Source organism: Paracoccidioides brasiliensis, assembly GCF_000150735.1.
Source record: "Paracoccidioides brasiliensis Pb18 unplaced genomic scaffold supercont2.10, whole genome shotgun sequence".
In the NCBI taxonomy this organism is placed as follows: Eukaryota; Fungi; Ascomycota; class Eurotiomycetes; order Onygenales; family Ajellomycetaceae; genus Paracoccidioides; species Paracoccidioides brasiliensis.
The window spans coordinates 329,701-346,119 of NW_011371367.1; the positions used below are offsets into that span (position 1 = coordinate 329,701).

The 16,419-nt window shown below is 45.6% G+C and overlaps 6 protein-coding genes across 6 annotated transcripts; 4 read left to right on the forward strand and 2 right to left on the reverse strand.

Moving 5' to 3' along the window:
- Nucleotides 1–135: 135 nt before the first annotated feature.
- On the reverse strand, nt 136–3,021 carry PADG_07007 (uncharacterized protein; the record flags this gene model as incomplete). The annotated part of the gene is made up of 1 exon (XM_010764067.1): nt 136–3,021. One exon carries the CDS (start codon nt 3,019–3,021, stop codon nt 136–138), a length of 2,886 nt encoding a protein of 961 aa, XP_010762369.1.
- A 3,298-nt stretch (nt 3,022–6,319) lies between these two features.
- Nucleotides 6,320–6,859, forward strand: PADG_07008 (uncharacterized protein; the record flags this gene model as incomplete). The annotated part of the gene is made up of 1 exon (XM_010764068.1): nt 6,320–6,859. The coding sequence occupies one exon, from the start codon at nt 6,320–6,322 to the stop codon at nt 6,857–6,859; it is 540 nt and encodes a 179-aa protein (XP_010762370.1).
- A 21-nt stretch (nt 6,860–6,880) lies between these two features.
- On the forward strand, nt 6,881–7,726 carry PADG_12220 (uncharacterized protein; the record flags this gene model as incomplete). The annotated part of the gene is made up of 2 exons (XM_010764302.1): nt 6,881–7,202; nt 7,443–7,726. 2 exons carry the CDS (start codon nt 6,881–6,883, stop codon nt 7,724–7,726), a joined length of 606 nt encoding a protein of 201 aa, XP_010762604.1.
- Nucleotides 7,727–7,733: 7 nt separating this feature from the next.
- Nucleotides 7,734–9,562, forward strand: PADG_12221 (uncharacterized protein; the record flags this gene model as incomplete). Its single annotated transcript, XM_010764303.1, has 4 exons — nt 7,734–8,276; nt 8,349–8,636; nt 8,692–8,937; nt 9,023–9,562. 4 exons carry the CDS (start codon nt 7,734–7,736, stop codon nt 9,560–9,562), a joined length of 1,617 nt encoding a protein of 538 aa, XP_010762605.1.
- A 4,099-nt stretch (nt 9,563–13,661) lies between these two features.
- Nucleotides 13,662–14,675, forward strand: PADG_07010 (urease accessory protein UreG; the record flags this gene model as incomplete). The annotated part of the gene is made up of 3 exons (XM_010764216.1): nt 13,662–13,831; nt 13,967–14,065; nt 14,141–14,675. The coding sequence occupies 3 exons, from the start codon at nt 13,662–13,664 to the stop codon at nt 14,673–14,675; spliced, it is 804 nt and encodes a 267-aa protein (XP_010762518.1).
- A 457-nt stretch (nt 14,676–15,132) lies between these two features.
- On the reverse strand, nt 15,133–16,390 carry PADG_12222 (uncharacterized protein; the record flags this gene model as incomplete). Its single annotated transcript, XM_010764304.1, has 2 exons — nt 15,133–16,110; nt 16,175–16,390. 2 exons carry the CDS (start codon nt 16,388–16,390, stop codon nt 15,133–15,135), a joined length of 1,194 nt encoding a protein of 397 aa, XP_010762606.1.
- Nucleotides 16,391–16,419: the final 29 nt, after the last annotated feature.

Below are 16,419 nucleotides of genomic sequence, written 5' to 3' on the forward strand. Positions count from 1 at the left end.
AAATAGAAATAGAAATAAAAATAAAAATAAAACAAAAAAAAGAGGAAATCCTTTAACCTAGACCCGTGGTTATATATGTAGAGTTGTAGAATATATCCCTCGGCCCTCCTTATGTTCCTCCTTGGGACCAAAGCATCAATTCCTCACCCGTCCAGCCCCTGTATTTGTCTCCAGCTCATGGGGAGCTTTAAACCCCCATCCAACGCTCTTCTTTCGCCTCCCCTTGCGGTCTCCATACTTCTCGTCGAATTTCTTAATAGCAGAGAGAGTAGACATATCCTCACTGATCGACGCACTGATCTCCTCCATGGCGCGTTCGAAATGGGCTTTTCTAAGTATTCTTCGCTCCGGATACTTGAACGGCTCATCACCGGTATGGTGAGCAGCTTGCTCGTTTTCCTCATTCACACAAGCGAGGGCTGCGGCAATGCACATGTTTTTCAGGTCCGAGCCTGAATAGAGAGGTGTGCGGCTGGCTAATTCGGCCAGATCCAATGATGCATCCACTTGCTCTTCCCTCAGATGGATTTTTAGGATTGATAGGCGGTCTTGTTCGGTGGGGAGGTCTACTAGGAGTCGTCGGGGGAGTCGTCGTAGGACGGCGTCGTCAAGGTCAAAAGGACGGTTAGTGGCTACCATGATGAAGGCGGAGAGCTCGTTCATACCATCCCACTCGCGTAGGAACTGGTTTATTAGCTCTCGGTGCGTTGTTCGGTTGCTGGCTGCAACCCGCGAACAGAAGATGGCGTCTGCCTCATCGATAAAGACTACACAGGGACTGAGCTTCTTTGCTAGCGTGAAAATAGCTTTTACGTTTTTCTCCCCCTCTCCGACATACATGTCGTAGACTTCAGAGCCGCTCACTTCAAGAACGGTGGCACCACTCTGGCGGGCGACCGCCTTGGCTAACATCGTTTTTCCTGTTCCTGGCGGCCCGTAAAGTAGTAAACCTGGGATTCTGTCGGTAGAAAGGACACCATAGGTAAATGCATCAGGCCTAATGAGCGACAGAGATGTGAGCGTTTTGAGAGCCTCAATAGTATCTGCAGGCGCATGAACATCCTCGAAGGTTGTGCGAATACTTTCAGCATCGACTACGCCGTTAAGGAGTTTCTTTTCGTGGCTGTTACATGTCTTCCGCAGCTGCTTCAAACGGCTTTCCCAGTCCCTCTCCGCTTGAGTTGGCTTCACCTTGGGATACCTCTCGACCATCCAGTCACTCTTAGCGCGATCGCTCTTTTCCATTAGGTCGATGCTGCGTTGTATCTGCTGAACATCGAGTTTGCCAGCGCCTTCTATGCTACCAAGCGTAAGTGAAACAACCCGATGAACACGGTCAAATGACCAATATCCATCGTCCAGACCGGAGCTTTCGATGACAGCAGTATCCAAGGGCCATGTTGGACCGCGTAGTAAACTTGTGTCTGCTAGTTGTGGATCGTTTATTCGAACCCTCAGCATATTTTGTAAATGGCGCACGTTGATCTCAAGAGTTCTTCGCTTCGAATCTTCCGAGAATATCTTTTCGACTGCCTGTGCATTCATGGCGGGTGTGACAATTATTGTCCTGGCGAATTCGTCGTTGTAGTCTCTCTTCACAAGCTTCGGATACACCTTTCCCAGAGGATATTCTGGTTTCTTCGCGGATACCGTGCCGATGACCATAACTCTCTGACCCTCCCGCCTCTTGTTCTGAACCTCTCGCTGGAGAATCGAGAGGAATTTCGATCCACTTCGGGTGCTCTCCATATCCTTGTAATCTTGAATTTGAATAATAAGGTCTGGTCGGGAGGTGGTCTGGGTTGGTTCAGGGACTGGTTCAGCAGTTGACTCGGTGATATTCTCCGCACCAGCTATGGGTATTTTATTCTGATGATTATGCGAAATAGAAAGGAGTTGGGCCACAACACGAAAACATATCATGTCTTCATTCGGTTCTGGATTATCTCGGTGAGGGCGTGGAATAAACACCCTAGCCGTCCCAATCGATGCCACACGGCCTGCATTAAGCATATGTTGAAAAATATCCGAATTACTTCTAAGGACGAACTTGTGATCCTGTCTTCGGCTGGGTATCACGTCAGGATCATCATCATCTGCTGAGCAACTTTCCTCGTCTTCTCCCTCCTCAATTTCTTCGTCAGGTTCTCTTGGTGTGTGAGGCTTTCTCGCCTGGTACACTTCATATCCCATATCTGTAATGGAACTAGGTGCGCTAGACTCAACGAGATCCTGTTCTGCATAGAGCTCAGCAATATCTTGTGCGTTCAGAGTTATTAGATTTGTCTTAAGCTTCGCCGTCAGCTTCTTAACCACTGCATCCAAAAACAAAATCCCCCCTTCTCCAGGATACTGTAGAACCAAATGTGACTTGGTCGCCGATGGTTCATCGATATGTCGGGACGGGGGTAGATTCAGTCCCGCTTTAGCGGAGGCGCATAGTTCGTCCCAGATGGCTCGAGCAAGACGGTAACGACTGCCCAGCGTTGATGGACGCCCGGAACCACCATTATCACCATCCTCTCCACCCTGCGCAAGTTCGTTTACCACTTCTTCCACGTCACGAGATAACGGCTCCAACTCCACATTGTGATTTGTTGGTTCAGCAACTTGAACAGATATATCTTGAGCTACCACGTTCCGTTCGCGGAACCATTCCGGAACAACGGCGACGATGCGTGTTTGTTCTCGAGGTTTCCTGTTCCTTGCCGCACGGCGAACAGCTGAGCCATAGGGTCCCTGTGGTCTCCGGGATGGTTTTGGTGCTGCATCGGGCTTTACAACCTCCGCATCCTCTTTTGAGGCGTTATGGCCCTCCGCGTCTTTTTGGGTACTGGAATTGGTGTTACTGAGGGTGGAGTCAATGGATGGAGGCGGATCCTGTGGGTTAGATTGGTAAGGAGAGGAAGCATGAAAGCTGCGGGCCGCATATGGAAGTCGACGACGGCCAATGATTCGGTATGGCGCTCTCAGATATGCTTGATGGACTGACAGCAGCCGGCAGCAGATAGAAGAATTCATGCAGGGCTGTATTTGAGCCACTGCCACCGGTTATAGCGGCAATGTAGGAGAAAATGAACGTATAATAACATACGAGCTCGTCTTCGAACGGCACGAGACAGAAAATTGATGGCGGCCTGGGTTGGTTTGCGCGTTTCGTTGCAACGGTTTTCACGCCGCTTGGAAGATTGGATGACTAATAACTACACAGAGCGACTTCGGCGTTTTCGGATTATCGATAACCGAAGCACAGCAGCAAATTCTCATTCATCTTAACATCAAACTAAGCTAGCCGGTCTATATTTCGACCAGACCCTTTTTCAACCACTCTATTCAAACCTAACTCACCACCTTTACCATGTGTTTTCTCAACCACATTATTAAAATGAAGCCTAATAATGAAGCTGCTATAGCTGCTGCTATAGAGAATTTAAAAGATGGTGTTTTTCAATCTGAATGAGCTGCTGCTAAAGCATATAACATCCCACAAAGCACATTGAAGAGTAGAATGAATGATTCCATTCAACAAGCAATTGCTCATCAACATCAATAAAAGTTGACTCCAGAGCAAGAGATCTTTCTAGTTCAATGGATAAAAGAGCAAGATTCACAAGGATTTCCATCCTCTCATGTATGTGTACAAGAAATGACGATTCAAATTCTATGAATAAATTGAGATCCTGCTCAGCTGGGTAAGAATTGAATAAGAAAGTTTCTAAAACAAAATTCTATGATAAGATCTGTGGTTGGCCAAAGGATTGAGTCTCAAAGAATAGAGAATACTCAGCAGAAAACACTTCAGCAGTTCTATAACTACTTTTCTGAGACACAACAGGCTTATGAGATAGTCACTGAAAATATATAGAACATGGATGAGCATGGCATTGCTTTAGAAGTATGTACAAACACCAGAGTGCTTGCTGAGCAAAGAAAAGACAAAATCTATGTTAAATCTCCCTCTAATTGTGAGTGAGTTTCAATTCTTGAAGCTATTAGTGCTGATGAGCACTATATAGACTCTCTAGTCATTTTTCAAGGTCAAAATGCACAATCTAGCTGGTTTGAGGATGTGAATATACTCAATTGAATCTATATAACATCAGATAATAGATGGACATTGAATAATATATGTCTCAACTGATTATGTATGATTTTTCTACCTCAAATGTTTAAGGAAGATCAGCATAGATTATTAGTGCTGGATGATCACAGCAGTCATGTCATTATCAAATTTCTACAAAAATGTCATATAAATTTGGTTCATTTAGTGTTTCTACCTGCTCATACATCTCATGTTCTTCAGCCATTGGATCTTGAAGTGTTTTCACTCATGAAGAGCTACTATAGAGCTGAGATCATTGTCTTAAGCTATCTGAATGATGCAGCTCTTGTGAAGAAAAGAAGATTCATACAAGCCTATGAACAAGCATGTTCAAAGGCCTTAGAATCTTATGATATACATGGAGGGTGGAAAGCAGCTGGTCTAGTGCCATTTAATCCTTCCAAGGAATTAGATTCCTCTCAGGTTTGAGATCAGGGTCAATCTAACTCTAGGCCAGTGACACTTACAACCTCTCTATCTTCTGAACTGCAAGATCTCTTGCTTACAACCCCCCAAGATCCTAGGCATATATATAAGGCTCTGCAGTAGTTGAATAAGGAGAGAATTCTTACAAGAAAGTAGTGAGTTTTTCTTTGCAAAGCTAGCAAGATGATTGACAAGTTAAATGCTCTACAAGCTGCCAGTCAGTCTACAATTTTTAAACTCTCTAATCAAGTAGAGACCTTACAGCAGTCAAAAACCAAAAAGAAGGTGGAAGTTGATCCAAATACCTAGTTTATCAATATAGAAAGGATTAAGAAGGCTCAAGAGGAAGCTGCTGCTCTAGAGGCTAGAAAACAACTACAGAAGCCAGAAATTGAGGCTAAAAAAGCAGCAGCAGCAGCTTTAGCAGCAGGTCTGGAAGCCTGCATGTTTGAATGACAATTAGATTGAATTTGTAGTTAAATATTTACCCAAATAGAAAGAGTGGTTACTTTGGATGGAGTGGTCGAAAAAGGGGTCTGGTCGAAATATAGACCGGCTAGCTTATATAAAAAGTAGATCGAACGAACCCCTGTTCATTTTATTATTTTGAATTTTGAGATGCTATGAATACTCTGTGGGTACGTGAATTTATACAAGAGAGCATGATTCTGATAATTTAAAAGCAAGAGCAAAAGATTAAGGAATTATCCAAATATTAAGTAGGATATGCAAGCATGATACTTTATATGGCTGCTCGAGTACCGGAAAGGATAGTAAATACTATCTACGAAACATTCTTTACGATGGGAGAACTAAATACCCATCAAATACATATCTGGTAAGTCCTTTTAAACGAGGCAGAGTAGGGTGCCAATATGGGCTAGCAGTTTAAACTATACGTATAACTAAAAACAATTGAAGTGATTAGCCAATTTGCCTTGAGGATAGATATAGCTGGGGATACATCAATTGTAACAAGTAGGCAAAAAATCAGACATCCAAGGTTAGGCAATATTTGTCCGCTCAACGACACGTCGACTTATTAGGTTCATGCGACGGCTAGCGTGGAAACTGCGAATGTAGGAAAAAATTTCATCATGAGATGAGGGGAAGCAGAAGGAGGGGAAGAAGGAAGACGAGATAGCAGTAGAGAAACTTACGTTAAGTAGTTCTCTGAAGAAGGGGGCACAATTTAGTTGCAGATGTTGAGATTAGTTAACTGAAATTGAGCATTGAACGCCTCGAGTCCTATTGAGTGCCAATGTTAGTATCATTCAACACACATTTGATATAAAGAAAACTCGGTTCAGAGAAATAAACGTAATCAGACAAAAAGTACTGGCAAGTAGCAGACCAACCGGAGAGGGAAGGCCCGACACGTTTCTTCAAGGTCGACTCAGGAAGTGAAAGAAGTATGAAAAGGGTTGTCATCTTGCAGATTAGATGAATTGGAAAACTATGCTCCAGGGAGGGGGGAAAAAAAATCTTCATTGACCTTCCATTAGCTGTTTCAAAACAGAATATGAGGATGAACGAGGCATCAGAAAATAAAACACCTATGGCAATCATCAATCAGTTCCTACAGCAATGCTGCTGCTGCTGGCTGTCAAAGGGAGACGCCCGCGTCCTTTACCGCTGTTGTGTGAAGTGAAGAAGAAAAGAAAAAGACAAACAAAAAAACGCGTCGAGAAGCTGCAGCTTTAAATACCGGATCGTAAAATCTGCAATTCCCGAAATTAAGCGACTTCAGCTGACTAACAACAACAGAGCCGCATTATTGGTACCCACGTGATGCGCCTATCCCAAGGGGGACTAGCGTATACTGTAACGACGCTCGTCCATATCCTCTTGGTGAAGTTGAAGTTCTCAACATGCGCCCATCCCATCACTTTGGACATCGCCCTCCCAGTTTGTCTCAAACGCCTTCTGTGGACACGATTAGGTTGGATTCGTTGTGCCGCTGGGTGGTCACCTCATGCTGGTGACGGAACTTGTACAAGGTGGGCCATATTTCGATCACTTGCCCTGCCCCTCCACCTCCGACCTCTCTATCCTCTCTGCTCACTGTACCCGTCATCGTTATCCGCTGCTGACGCCTTTTTCAGATCTGATTCTTGCTCTGGACGCGGAGGCTGTGACCAACGTTCTCTCATGGTCGAAATTGCGCGACTTCTCGACTTCTCGACCGACCAACCGCGGTGTGCCAGTCGCGTCCTGAGTCGGAACCTAGCCAACTACAGCTCTCAATTTGGTCGATATATTGGAAACCAGTTAAGCCAAACCGATTCCCCAACACCCCAGAACTGCCATTTGGAGTCCCGAATTCGGTGACTTCGTTCCACGGCGATGATGATGGCGCAGCCATATCCTGCCCACCAAGTTGGCATGGCTCACCACCCCGTGATGCCTCCTGGTCATCCTATGGCTGGGGGCCAACACCCAAACGCGGCACATCTCGCTGGACAAGCTCCAGGAGCCGGTATTGTACAGCAGCTGCATCCTGGTGTCTCTGGTCCAGGGGGACCCCAGGCGACGCAAGGGGCTCCAGTGATGGGCGGCATGCCGCCGGGCACCACCGGTCCAGGCGGACCTGGGCCCAGCGCTCACGCATTATCGCATCTTGGCCCTACCCACGGACATCAAATGTATCACCCTCAGCAGATGGGGCAAAACTGTAGGTTTTACTGCAGACCTTTCTTCGTTTAATCCAACCTTCTAAACCACTCCCTTGTGCCTCTTTGCTTCTTGTGGTGGTCCAACAGCCATTCAGCTATCTCATGTCACTTGCTTCACTTCTGTGAGCATATCTGAGAACGATGTTGTACCTACTTTCTTTTTTATATTTTATGAATTTTGTATTATTTGTATTTCCATTTATCCATGTCTTATTGCTAATTCATGGATATCATTTTAGATCCCAACAACCCACAATTACTGCAGCATCAACAAATGCTGAGACAACGACAAATGATTTTGCAGCAGCAACAACAGCATAATCAACAACAGCAACAACAGCATAATCAGCAGCAACAGCATCAACATCAGCAGCAGCAGCATAACCAGCAACACCAGCAGGCGCAGCAACTTAATCAGCAGCAGCAAGCGCAGCAGCAGCAACAGCAACATGGAGGGAATTCCCGTATCTTTGCCAAATGGAACCCAAGGCTTAAATGCTGCGCAGCTTGCTATTCAGGCTAATCCCAACATGCGACCCTTTCCTCTTCACTTACAACATCTTCAAGCCCAAGGGCATCAAGGACAAGCACATACCATGCAACATCAACAGCAGCAATACCTTGCGCTGCAACTAGCAGCCCATCAAAATCAACAGAACCAACAAAGTGCCCAACAACGAGCTGGTCCGCAACCTCAATCTATTCATGATGCCCAGAGCACCCCTCCTCATCCGCAACCTGGGCCCCCTAGCCAAGTTAATACTCCACAACAATCTCAACAGACAAACCAACAGCAACCTACTCCGTCATCTCAAGCACCTTCTCAGCAAGGACAACAGCCTCAGTCGCAATCACAAAACCAACCACAACTCCAACAAGTAGCAAATTCGCAAAACCAACCCCCGCAGCAACATACCCAACCCCATCAGATGACAGCCCACGAAGCGCAACTCCGAGCTCAACAGCAAGGTGCCGGCTCTGCAATGATGATGCCACAGAGAATGGCCAACCCCATAAAAAGATCTGCGGTTCTCCGATTATTGACATTCGCGGAACACCTGAGCGCATTCTCCGTAAGTTGCGCTGAGATTTTTCCTTAGACCTTTTTATTTATATAACGTGACTGACCCAATTTTGGTTTTCAGGCTCAGTCACCCCAACCTGGTATAGAGTATTGGAGCCGCTTTGTCGACCAGTTCTTTTCTCCAAGCGGAGTCTTACGACAAGGACTTTGGTGTGCAGAACAAGGCGCTAAACAGTTCGAGATATCTACGCCTGCTCTCGCCCGATATTACTACACTCAGTTTACCAGTGGCATAAGACATATACAGATGATTGTCGAAAATGCGCAGGAAAAGGAGCTTCCAACTGGTAGTCAAATTGTCGAGAGTCACAAGACATGTTTCATCTACTTTCTAGCTAATGATTGTCAAGTATGTGGCTAACTACTTGTCGTTTCTCTTTCGGGATTTTCACTGACTATGGCAGGTCGTTGCTCATGGCACACTAAGAGCGCATTACGACATAAATGGAAAAATTGATATTCTCGATCTTACCACTAAGAATCACACGGAGTATATCCCGCGCACTGCGCTGCAACCAGTTTCTCCAGAGCAGAAGCAAAGCCCGAAAGTTGGCAAGGGTCTTGCCAAGAGAGCACAGCAAAAGCAGCCAATCGGACCATCAGTTACCCTTCCTGAGTCCATAGTCACGGAACACGGTGTCCCATCTGCAGTAATTAAATTTTTATAGGTATGGGCGAGATTCCATTATTTCTTAATAAGATCGAATATTCTAACCGATTTCAATTCATATCCAGGTCGCGGAGACAATCTCTCAAATGCAAACGTTGTTTCAATATTCAATACAGTGTCCACACCTGTCCCCTCCAGACGCTCTCCGACAATTAGTTGCTTCTTTCAATTCTCATCCTCAAGCGATTGCATTTAACCAGGGGCACATGGGGCCTCAACAGACCCCTGGACAACGAACACCTAGCCTTAATGGACCAACACAATTCTCTTCACCTGCCGCAGCTCATCTAGGCCTACCAGGAAGCCAAGGCTCTCCCCATCTCGGAGGACCAACTCATACCCCCAGTCCGGCGCAGAACAGCATGGTAGGGCCCATTGCAATGGTTGCGCAGCAAAGCCAGCAGGGTACGAATACAAGTGGCAGTCAGGGAACGAGTGCCAATACCAGTCCCAATGTGAGCAACAAACGCCGGCGAAGCGCCATCAAGAGCGAAGGGGATGATACTGGTGCAATCCCAGACGTGAATGGCACCGGTCCAATTGCGTCAAAAGCACCGAAGGCCAGTCCAAGGGTTGGTGGCAAAAGGCAAAAGGGCACAAGCTGAAGTTAAGATGGGACACCTTTACTGAGGGTTTAAATTAGGAAATAATGTGTCCCCCTGAGAGATTACCTTCATCGTTTCCCATGCTTTTCTTCATTTCTTCTTGTTTTTTGTGTTCGTGACTCCCCCTTGGAGATGGACTTGGCGTTAGTGTACCTGCTTTGAAGTAATCGGGCGTCTGTTGTTATAGTATACTTTATTTTGGACTACCATTGGCAGGGGTTGCTTTTACTTGATTTTTTCTCTCTCGGTTCCGGCGTGGCGCTTTTGTTGTTTATAAACCTCGGAATTTCACTCTGGATATCTTGATTAGTTTACGTGTTTGCTGCTGTCGTTTTTATTTTCACTTTTAATTTTGTATTTGTTAGGTTTTTTTTTTTTTTTTTTTTTTTTTTTTTTTTTTTTTTTCGCGCGTGATCTCCCTGTGCTATTTTACATTTGCTGCATTCTTGAACTTGCAGCTTGCGTTTCTTTGCTTTATTTCAAAGTATTTCCCCCCGCTCTTTACTTGTTCGGTGTTTTGACGGAATAAACGGGAAGATACTCTACCTCAACCACTCTCACCTTGGCTTTCTACATTTTGTATAAGTGACGCGGGCTCTTGGTAGGGATTTGCTTGACCGCTCACTGTGGACGAAGGGGCATGGTTATCATCATACCCGCACACAGGTAGCTCTCCGTGACAAATGATCATATTCGGTTCTGTTATTTTCCATTGTTATCCCCAGCGCTTAATATCATGATAATTGGCGGTTTCTTTTACATCCTTCCACTCTGTTACTTGTTTATGTGTCTCCTTCCAACCGCGGTACCGAGTGATTTCCATTTCGCCCCCGATTATTCTTCCTCCGCGGTGGAGCATGGGGAGGTCTTTAAGCCCTACTCTCTATGGTGTCATGATAAAACTACATCCTATCGTGCCCAAGCCCAAATCTCGCAAAGATAATCTCCCGGCACACAAGTCCCACCAACTTTCCACTCTCTTTTGGGTCATTCGACAACAAACCCAGATTGTTCACTGGCTCATCGAATGAGAATTATACCTTAATTTCTACCTACATCGTTTGATGTACGTGTGCGGTCTTTTTGTGTGTTGCTAGCTGCAAGCCTTAGGTTTCCCGGCATCCAGACCCGAGCAGCATTTCACTTGATGATGATGTGAAATTAGTGATGCCACAATTCTTTGCGTCAAACTTCATTCTCACCTTGAGCTTTATGAGCAATTTGGAGAAGGGAAATCTGACCAAGATTTGGTGGCGTATTATAATGTAAAACGAACCGCTCATATTTTATGTCCGTTCCCTAGTCTTTGCTACACAGTGGTCATGTTTTTATGCTGGGTCATATATGTATGCTAAGACACCTGATGACATCAAGTTATATATTGCATTCGTTATTAGCTCTGCGTCCTCTTTTGGTTCTCTGTTGCTTGATACTTGCATCATCGATTGTAACTGCAATCAAGAAGTGTTGAGGCCGAGGGCGACAAGAAGTTTCATGCGCCAAACTATATGTAGTAATATAATTTCCCAATATGGTAAGTATGTCTCCGGATATGGGTTAGCATCTTGACAATATGTCACTATTTGTGTGAATGATCATCAGTAAGTACTAACCGGGCCCTAGAGGCTTAGTAAGCTACCGCTCACCTGCAACCTGCTGGTCGTAAGAGGGCCCGCCAGCTCAACGTAATCCGCCATCTCAACGCGATTATTTTCAAAATATGATTATTTTTGCAAATCCCTGTTCTTAATATGCAATAACCACCCAACGTGATGTCTTCTACATATATTTTAATAGAGAATAAGATCGCAGATGCATTATCTTCAATATCCAATGTTGAAAATCCCAATATTAAAGCATTGGCGTGAAAATTTGAAGTTCCCTACTCCCGGCTGCTGAATCGTTATAATGGTCGCGTCTCTCAAATTGAATGAACCCCTGCTAATTGACTATTATCATCTGGCCAGGAAAAATCACTCTGTTTCTATATAGAATCCCTAGATAAGCTAGGCCTACCTCTCAATCATTCAATGATCTTTGGTGCTGCCAAATTTCTACTTGCGCAGAGTCATACCGATCTCACCACACCTCCACCCGGGCTTGGAGAGCACTGGGTCAAAAGATTCCTTCAACGTCATCCAGAGTATAATGTACGCAAGCAAAAGACCATTGATATACTGCGGAAACAGGCTCACTAACCTTCATTCATTCTTGATTGGTTTAACCGCTTTAAGGAGATAAAAGAGAAGCATGGGATCCAGGACTGTGATGTCTACAACTTTGATGAAACGGGGTTCAGAATAGGAATCGGCCGTGATCAGTGGATTATAACGCGAGATCCTCGGAGGAGAACCTATGTTGGCAGTTCAAATAACAGGGAAACTCTTACAATCATTGAAGGGATTGCAACTGATGGCTTTACTATCCCTCCTTTATATATTCTCACTGCAAAGCAGCTACAAGAGCAGTGGACAGATGAAATAGAGAAGGATGCCATGATAGCTACGTCTGACACTGGCTATAATAATGATCAGATCTCTTTTCAATGGATTCAGCACTTCCATCGCTCCACCAAAGCCCGCATCAAAGGAACCCACCGTCTGCTTCTATTAGATGGATTTGATTCTCATTGCACCCTTGAATTTATGACTTTTTGTGACAAGCACAACATCATACCTTTCTATTTAATTCCTCACACTAGTCATCTTTTACAACCTCTGGACGTTGGTGTTTTTCAGGCTTTTAAACATCATCATTCTGCCGCAGTCGAGGAAGCTACGCGACGTGGTTGTGAGAAGTTCACAAAGGTTGAATTTCTTCATGCTATCACCTCTATTTGGAAAGCAACGTTCAAGGTTCATACAATCAAGCAAAGATGGAAAGCAACTGGCCTGGTTCCATTCAATCCGTCAGTTGTCCTTAATAAATTACGTGAGTTTGAATCAACTCCTATGGAATCCAAGGGGTCTGTTTCCACCGACTCAGAGACCTGGTATACTCCTTCCACCATACACCAATTCAATCGATATAAGCGGAAACTGGAGGCTTTGGAGGAGGATGACAACTATGACACGGACTATATTTATATGGGATTACAAAAGCTTTATAAGGGTAGTATTGCAATGGTCAATACAGTGGCTCTTTTGCAGGAGGAGCTAGCTCAAACCTCTGCTGCCACACTGGCTCGAGAACGCCGCCTCCGCGGCTCGCGGAGGGTGGTTAATAAGGGAGGTGTCATATCCGCAAGCTACTGCCGCAAAATGACGGCAATTAATAAGAAGGTTGATATGGAGGAGGCATTGGAGAAATTGCGGCCAAAATGGAAGAGGGTTATGAAGGAACTTAAGAGGTATTGCAGAGATAAAGGCATTTATGTGAATGCCACCAAATTTACAAGGAAATCTCAGAGATAATTCATTTACACTATAATCTACTTGTATATATAAAATATAGAGCAATTCGTTGAAAAATTAGCTGAATGTCATGGGTATAGGCAGGCAGTAACGTTGAGATGGCGGATTACATTGAGCTGGCGGGCCCTCGTAAGAGGGCCCGACCAGCAGGTTGCAGGTGAGCGGTAGCTTACGAAGCCTCTAGGGCCCGGTTAATCGTGCCGCTGCGCAACACCTCATGTGGGTGCGCCACACCAAAATGATAAAAACACTGAAATGATAAAAATCTTGCAATTTCATCATCTTCATCATCTTCATCAATTAATAACTCACCACAATGTCAAATAAGACTGAGAATGATGTAGATAATCTTTTTTATTATAGATTAGCTACTGGTTGTTGATATAGAGTGCAATAATGAGGATGTGATTCAAGATTTTTATCATTTCAGTGTTTTTATCATTTTGGTGTGGCACACCCACACGAGGTGTGGGTTGCACAGCGGCACGATTATTATCTCAACGGCCCCCCTCTTAATCCCTATTTTTCTCACCAGGAACAAGGAACAGCAAACATCGGAAAACAAACGATTGAGCTGGGCCATTGAAATCGATATCTTTGCTATTACGCTCCCTTGCGTGGTAACCCAAGCAGCTGAACCAATAACTATACCCATAAATACCCTTTATATTCGACTGATTTTCGACATGTCAACCGGCGCCCCACATCATCATACACACACCCATTCCCACGATGGTGCTGCGCATGGCCATTCGCATGAGATTCTCGATGGCCCTGGCTCATATCTGAACCGGGAAATGCCCTTGATCGAAGGGCGTGACTGGAATGATAGAGCATTTACGATTGGTATTGGCGGGTAGGCCCCCCGTGCATACAATTTTACATTTCCGATTTTGATTTCAATTATTTGGGGATGAGGCAAAGAAGCAATAAAATGCTGCTTGGCTACGTTATAGGGGCTTATATGTGCTGACCATCTGTCTACATATAGTCCAGTGGGCTCGGGAAAGACTGCCTTGATGCTTGCATTGTGTCTCGCTCTGCGAGACGAATATAACATTGCAGCCGTAACAAATGACATATTCACAAAGTAAGTAAATTGCTCATAATCTCCACAAACAATCACTCTCTGCTTTCCCAACCAAGCTTACAAAAATACCAACAGAGAAGACGCTGAATTCCTCACCCGCAACAAAGCCCTCTCCCCCCAGCGCATCCGCGCCATCGAAACCGGCGGCTGCCCCCACGCCGCTGTCCGCGAAGACATAAGCGCTAACCTACTCGCCCTCCAATCCCTCCAGCGCCAATTCCAAACCGATCTCCTATTAATAGAATCCGGGGGTGACAATCTGGCCGCCAACTACTCGCGCGAACTGGCCGATTTCATAATCTACGTCATCGATGTGGCGGGCGGAGACAAGATCCCTAGAAAAGGGGGACCGGGGATAACGGGTAGTGACTTGCTGGTTGTGAACAAGATTGATCTAGCGGATGCGGTTGGGGCTGATTTGAGCGTTATGGAGAGGGATGCGGTGAAAATGAGGGAGGGGGGTCCGACGGTGTTTGCAGAGGTGAAGAATGGCAAAGGAGTTGAGCATATTGTGGGGCTGGTTTTGAGTGCGTGGAAGGCTAGTGGGGCGTATGAACTTAGTTTGCAGAGGTGGAAAAATGGGGCGGTTAGGGGGTCTGGGGAGGTTTGAATGAGGGGAGCAGCAGTTGATGCTGTTGCATCTTTGTCTGATTATAGTTCTTAATAGGTGCATGTATCTTTTAAAAGTGGTAATCATATAGGAGCTCATCATATACATAGTGGCCTACCATACCGTGAGGAACTTGGTCATGTAGCGATGGTTCATATCTAAGTGACGACCTTTTAAATCGAAAACGAATTATATTTCTATCCTGCCTTTTCGAAACCTTTTCTACTACACCCATACAGTTCCCTATCCATTCCGACCTAGAACTCCTGCGCAATGCGATGCTGTAATCAAAGATGTACACTAATGTAACATCATAGGCATAATAAAAAATAAACCAGGTGTTCTGTGGAAAGGAGTATCTGAAGCGACGAATCTCGGGAGAGTCGATGACAGAGCTCCTAGACGCTATTTTCGCCCTAGACCCGAAGAAAATATGCCATAATATGTCAAAACGAGGTCACAAAGATTTCACTCTCGCAAAGCGCCCAAGGGCAGGTCCCAAACCAGCCTTTTGGCGCTGCAAATTCTCCTTCGCCCTAGACGAGCGTTCTTTCCGGAGCTCCTCAGCCTTAAGCCGCTTCTCATCAATAACATTCTTATATCCCCTCTTGCGCAAATACTTGCGCAACGCACTATTCCTCCCACGACCGCGATTCTTCAACTTCTCAATAATATCATCGGGTTTCCTATCGAGATCGCGCTCCTTCCTGCGCACAGCATCGCTCACAATATCAATATTTCCCACAAAGTGCGGATTGAGTGAGATCATCTCTGGCTGCAGTTTTGTAAGTAGGCCTCGTACTTCGGCCTCCTGTCTCTGCTTGGTGGTTTCGTATGGATTGACTTCAGAGGCGTCGAAGTTGGGCTCTCCACTGCCCGGCACGATTAAGCTGGAGAATCCCTTCTCGTGCGACACTCCGAGAATGTCGTCGTATGGACACCAGCGGACGCGCTCGATGCGCTTCCCATCGCCGCCCCAGGCCATGTATGGACTTTGCACCTTCTCTTGGTCTGCAGCTGCAGCCGTGAATAGTCCTTTCCATACACTGACTTGTGTACCCCAGCCGACCGCAGTGAGTTCGCGGTCACTAATGGCAACGCTTGAGCCGGGTTGGGGAACGGAATAGTTGTGTACCTCCTTGAACATGCGGATATCCCATATTGCCATGCGCATATCTTGACCTGTTGATACCATGTATCGTCCCTGTCGGTCGACTGCCACTGATCGGACGGGTCCACGGTGGGTGAGGGCCTTGACGAGGGCAGTTGAAGAGTTGGGAGACCAGAGAGAGACGGTGCCGTTTTGGTGTCCAACGTGTAGAATGGCGTTATAGGGGTTTTGACAAAGGGATGTTGGGGAGCCTTGACGGGTAGCCAGTTCTACTACCAGTTGGCCTGTGGAGGTGTCTGTATATTTGAGGTATCCGCTGGTAGCCTAGAGGAGAGAGAACACGTCAATGGACGTAGTCTGCGTGTAAGGGTATTTTTCTTATACTCACAACACTAGCAAGAAGGAAATGGTACGGAAGAAATTCCAGGTGTGTGGCCTCAACATGCTTGTGCAAACAGTGTATCTCAACACCAGCATGATCGTAAATGTAGACATATTTTTTCTGCGCCACGGCAAAGAACTGGTCGTTATGCAGCCATTTGGCATCTCTTATAGTTTCTCCAAGCTGTAATTCACATCCCAGCTTCCCGTCCCGCCAGTCCATGGTAGCAACATGTCCCTTCCTGCCTCCCA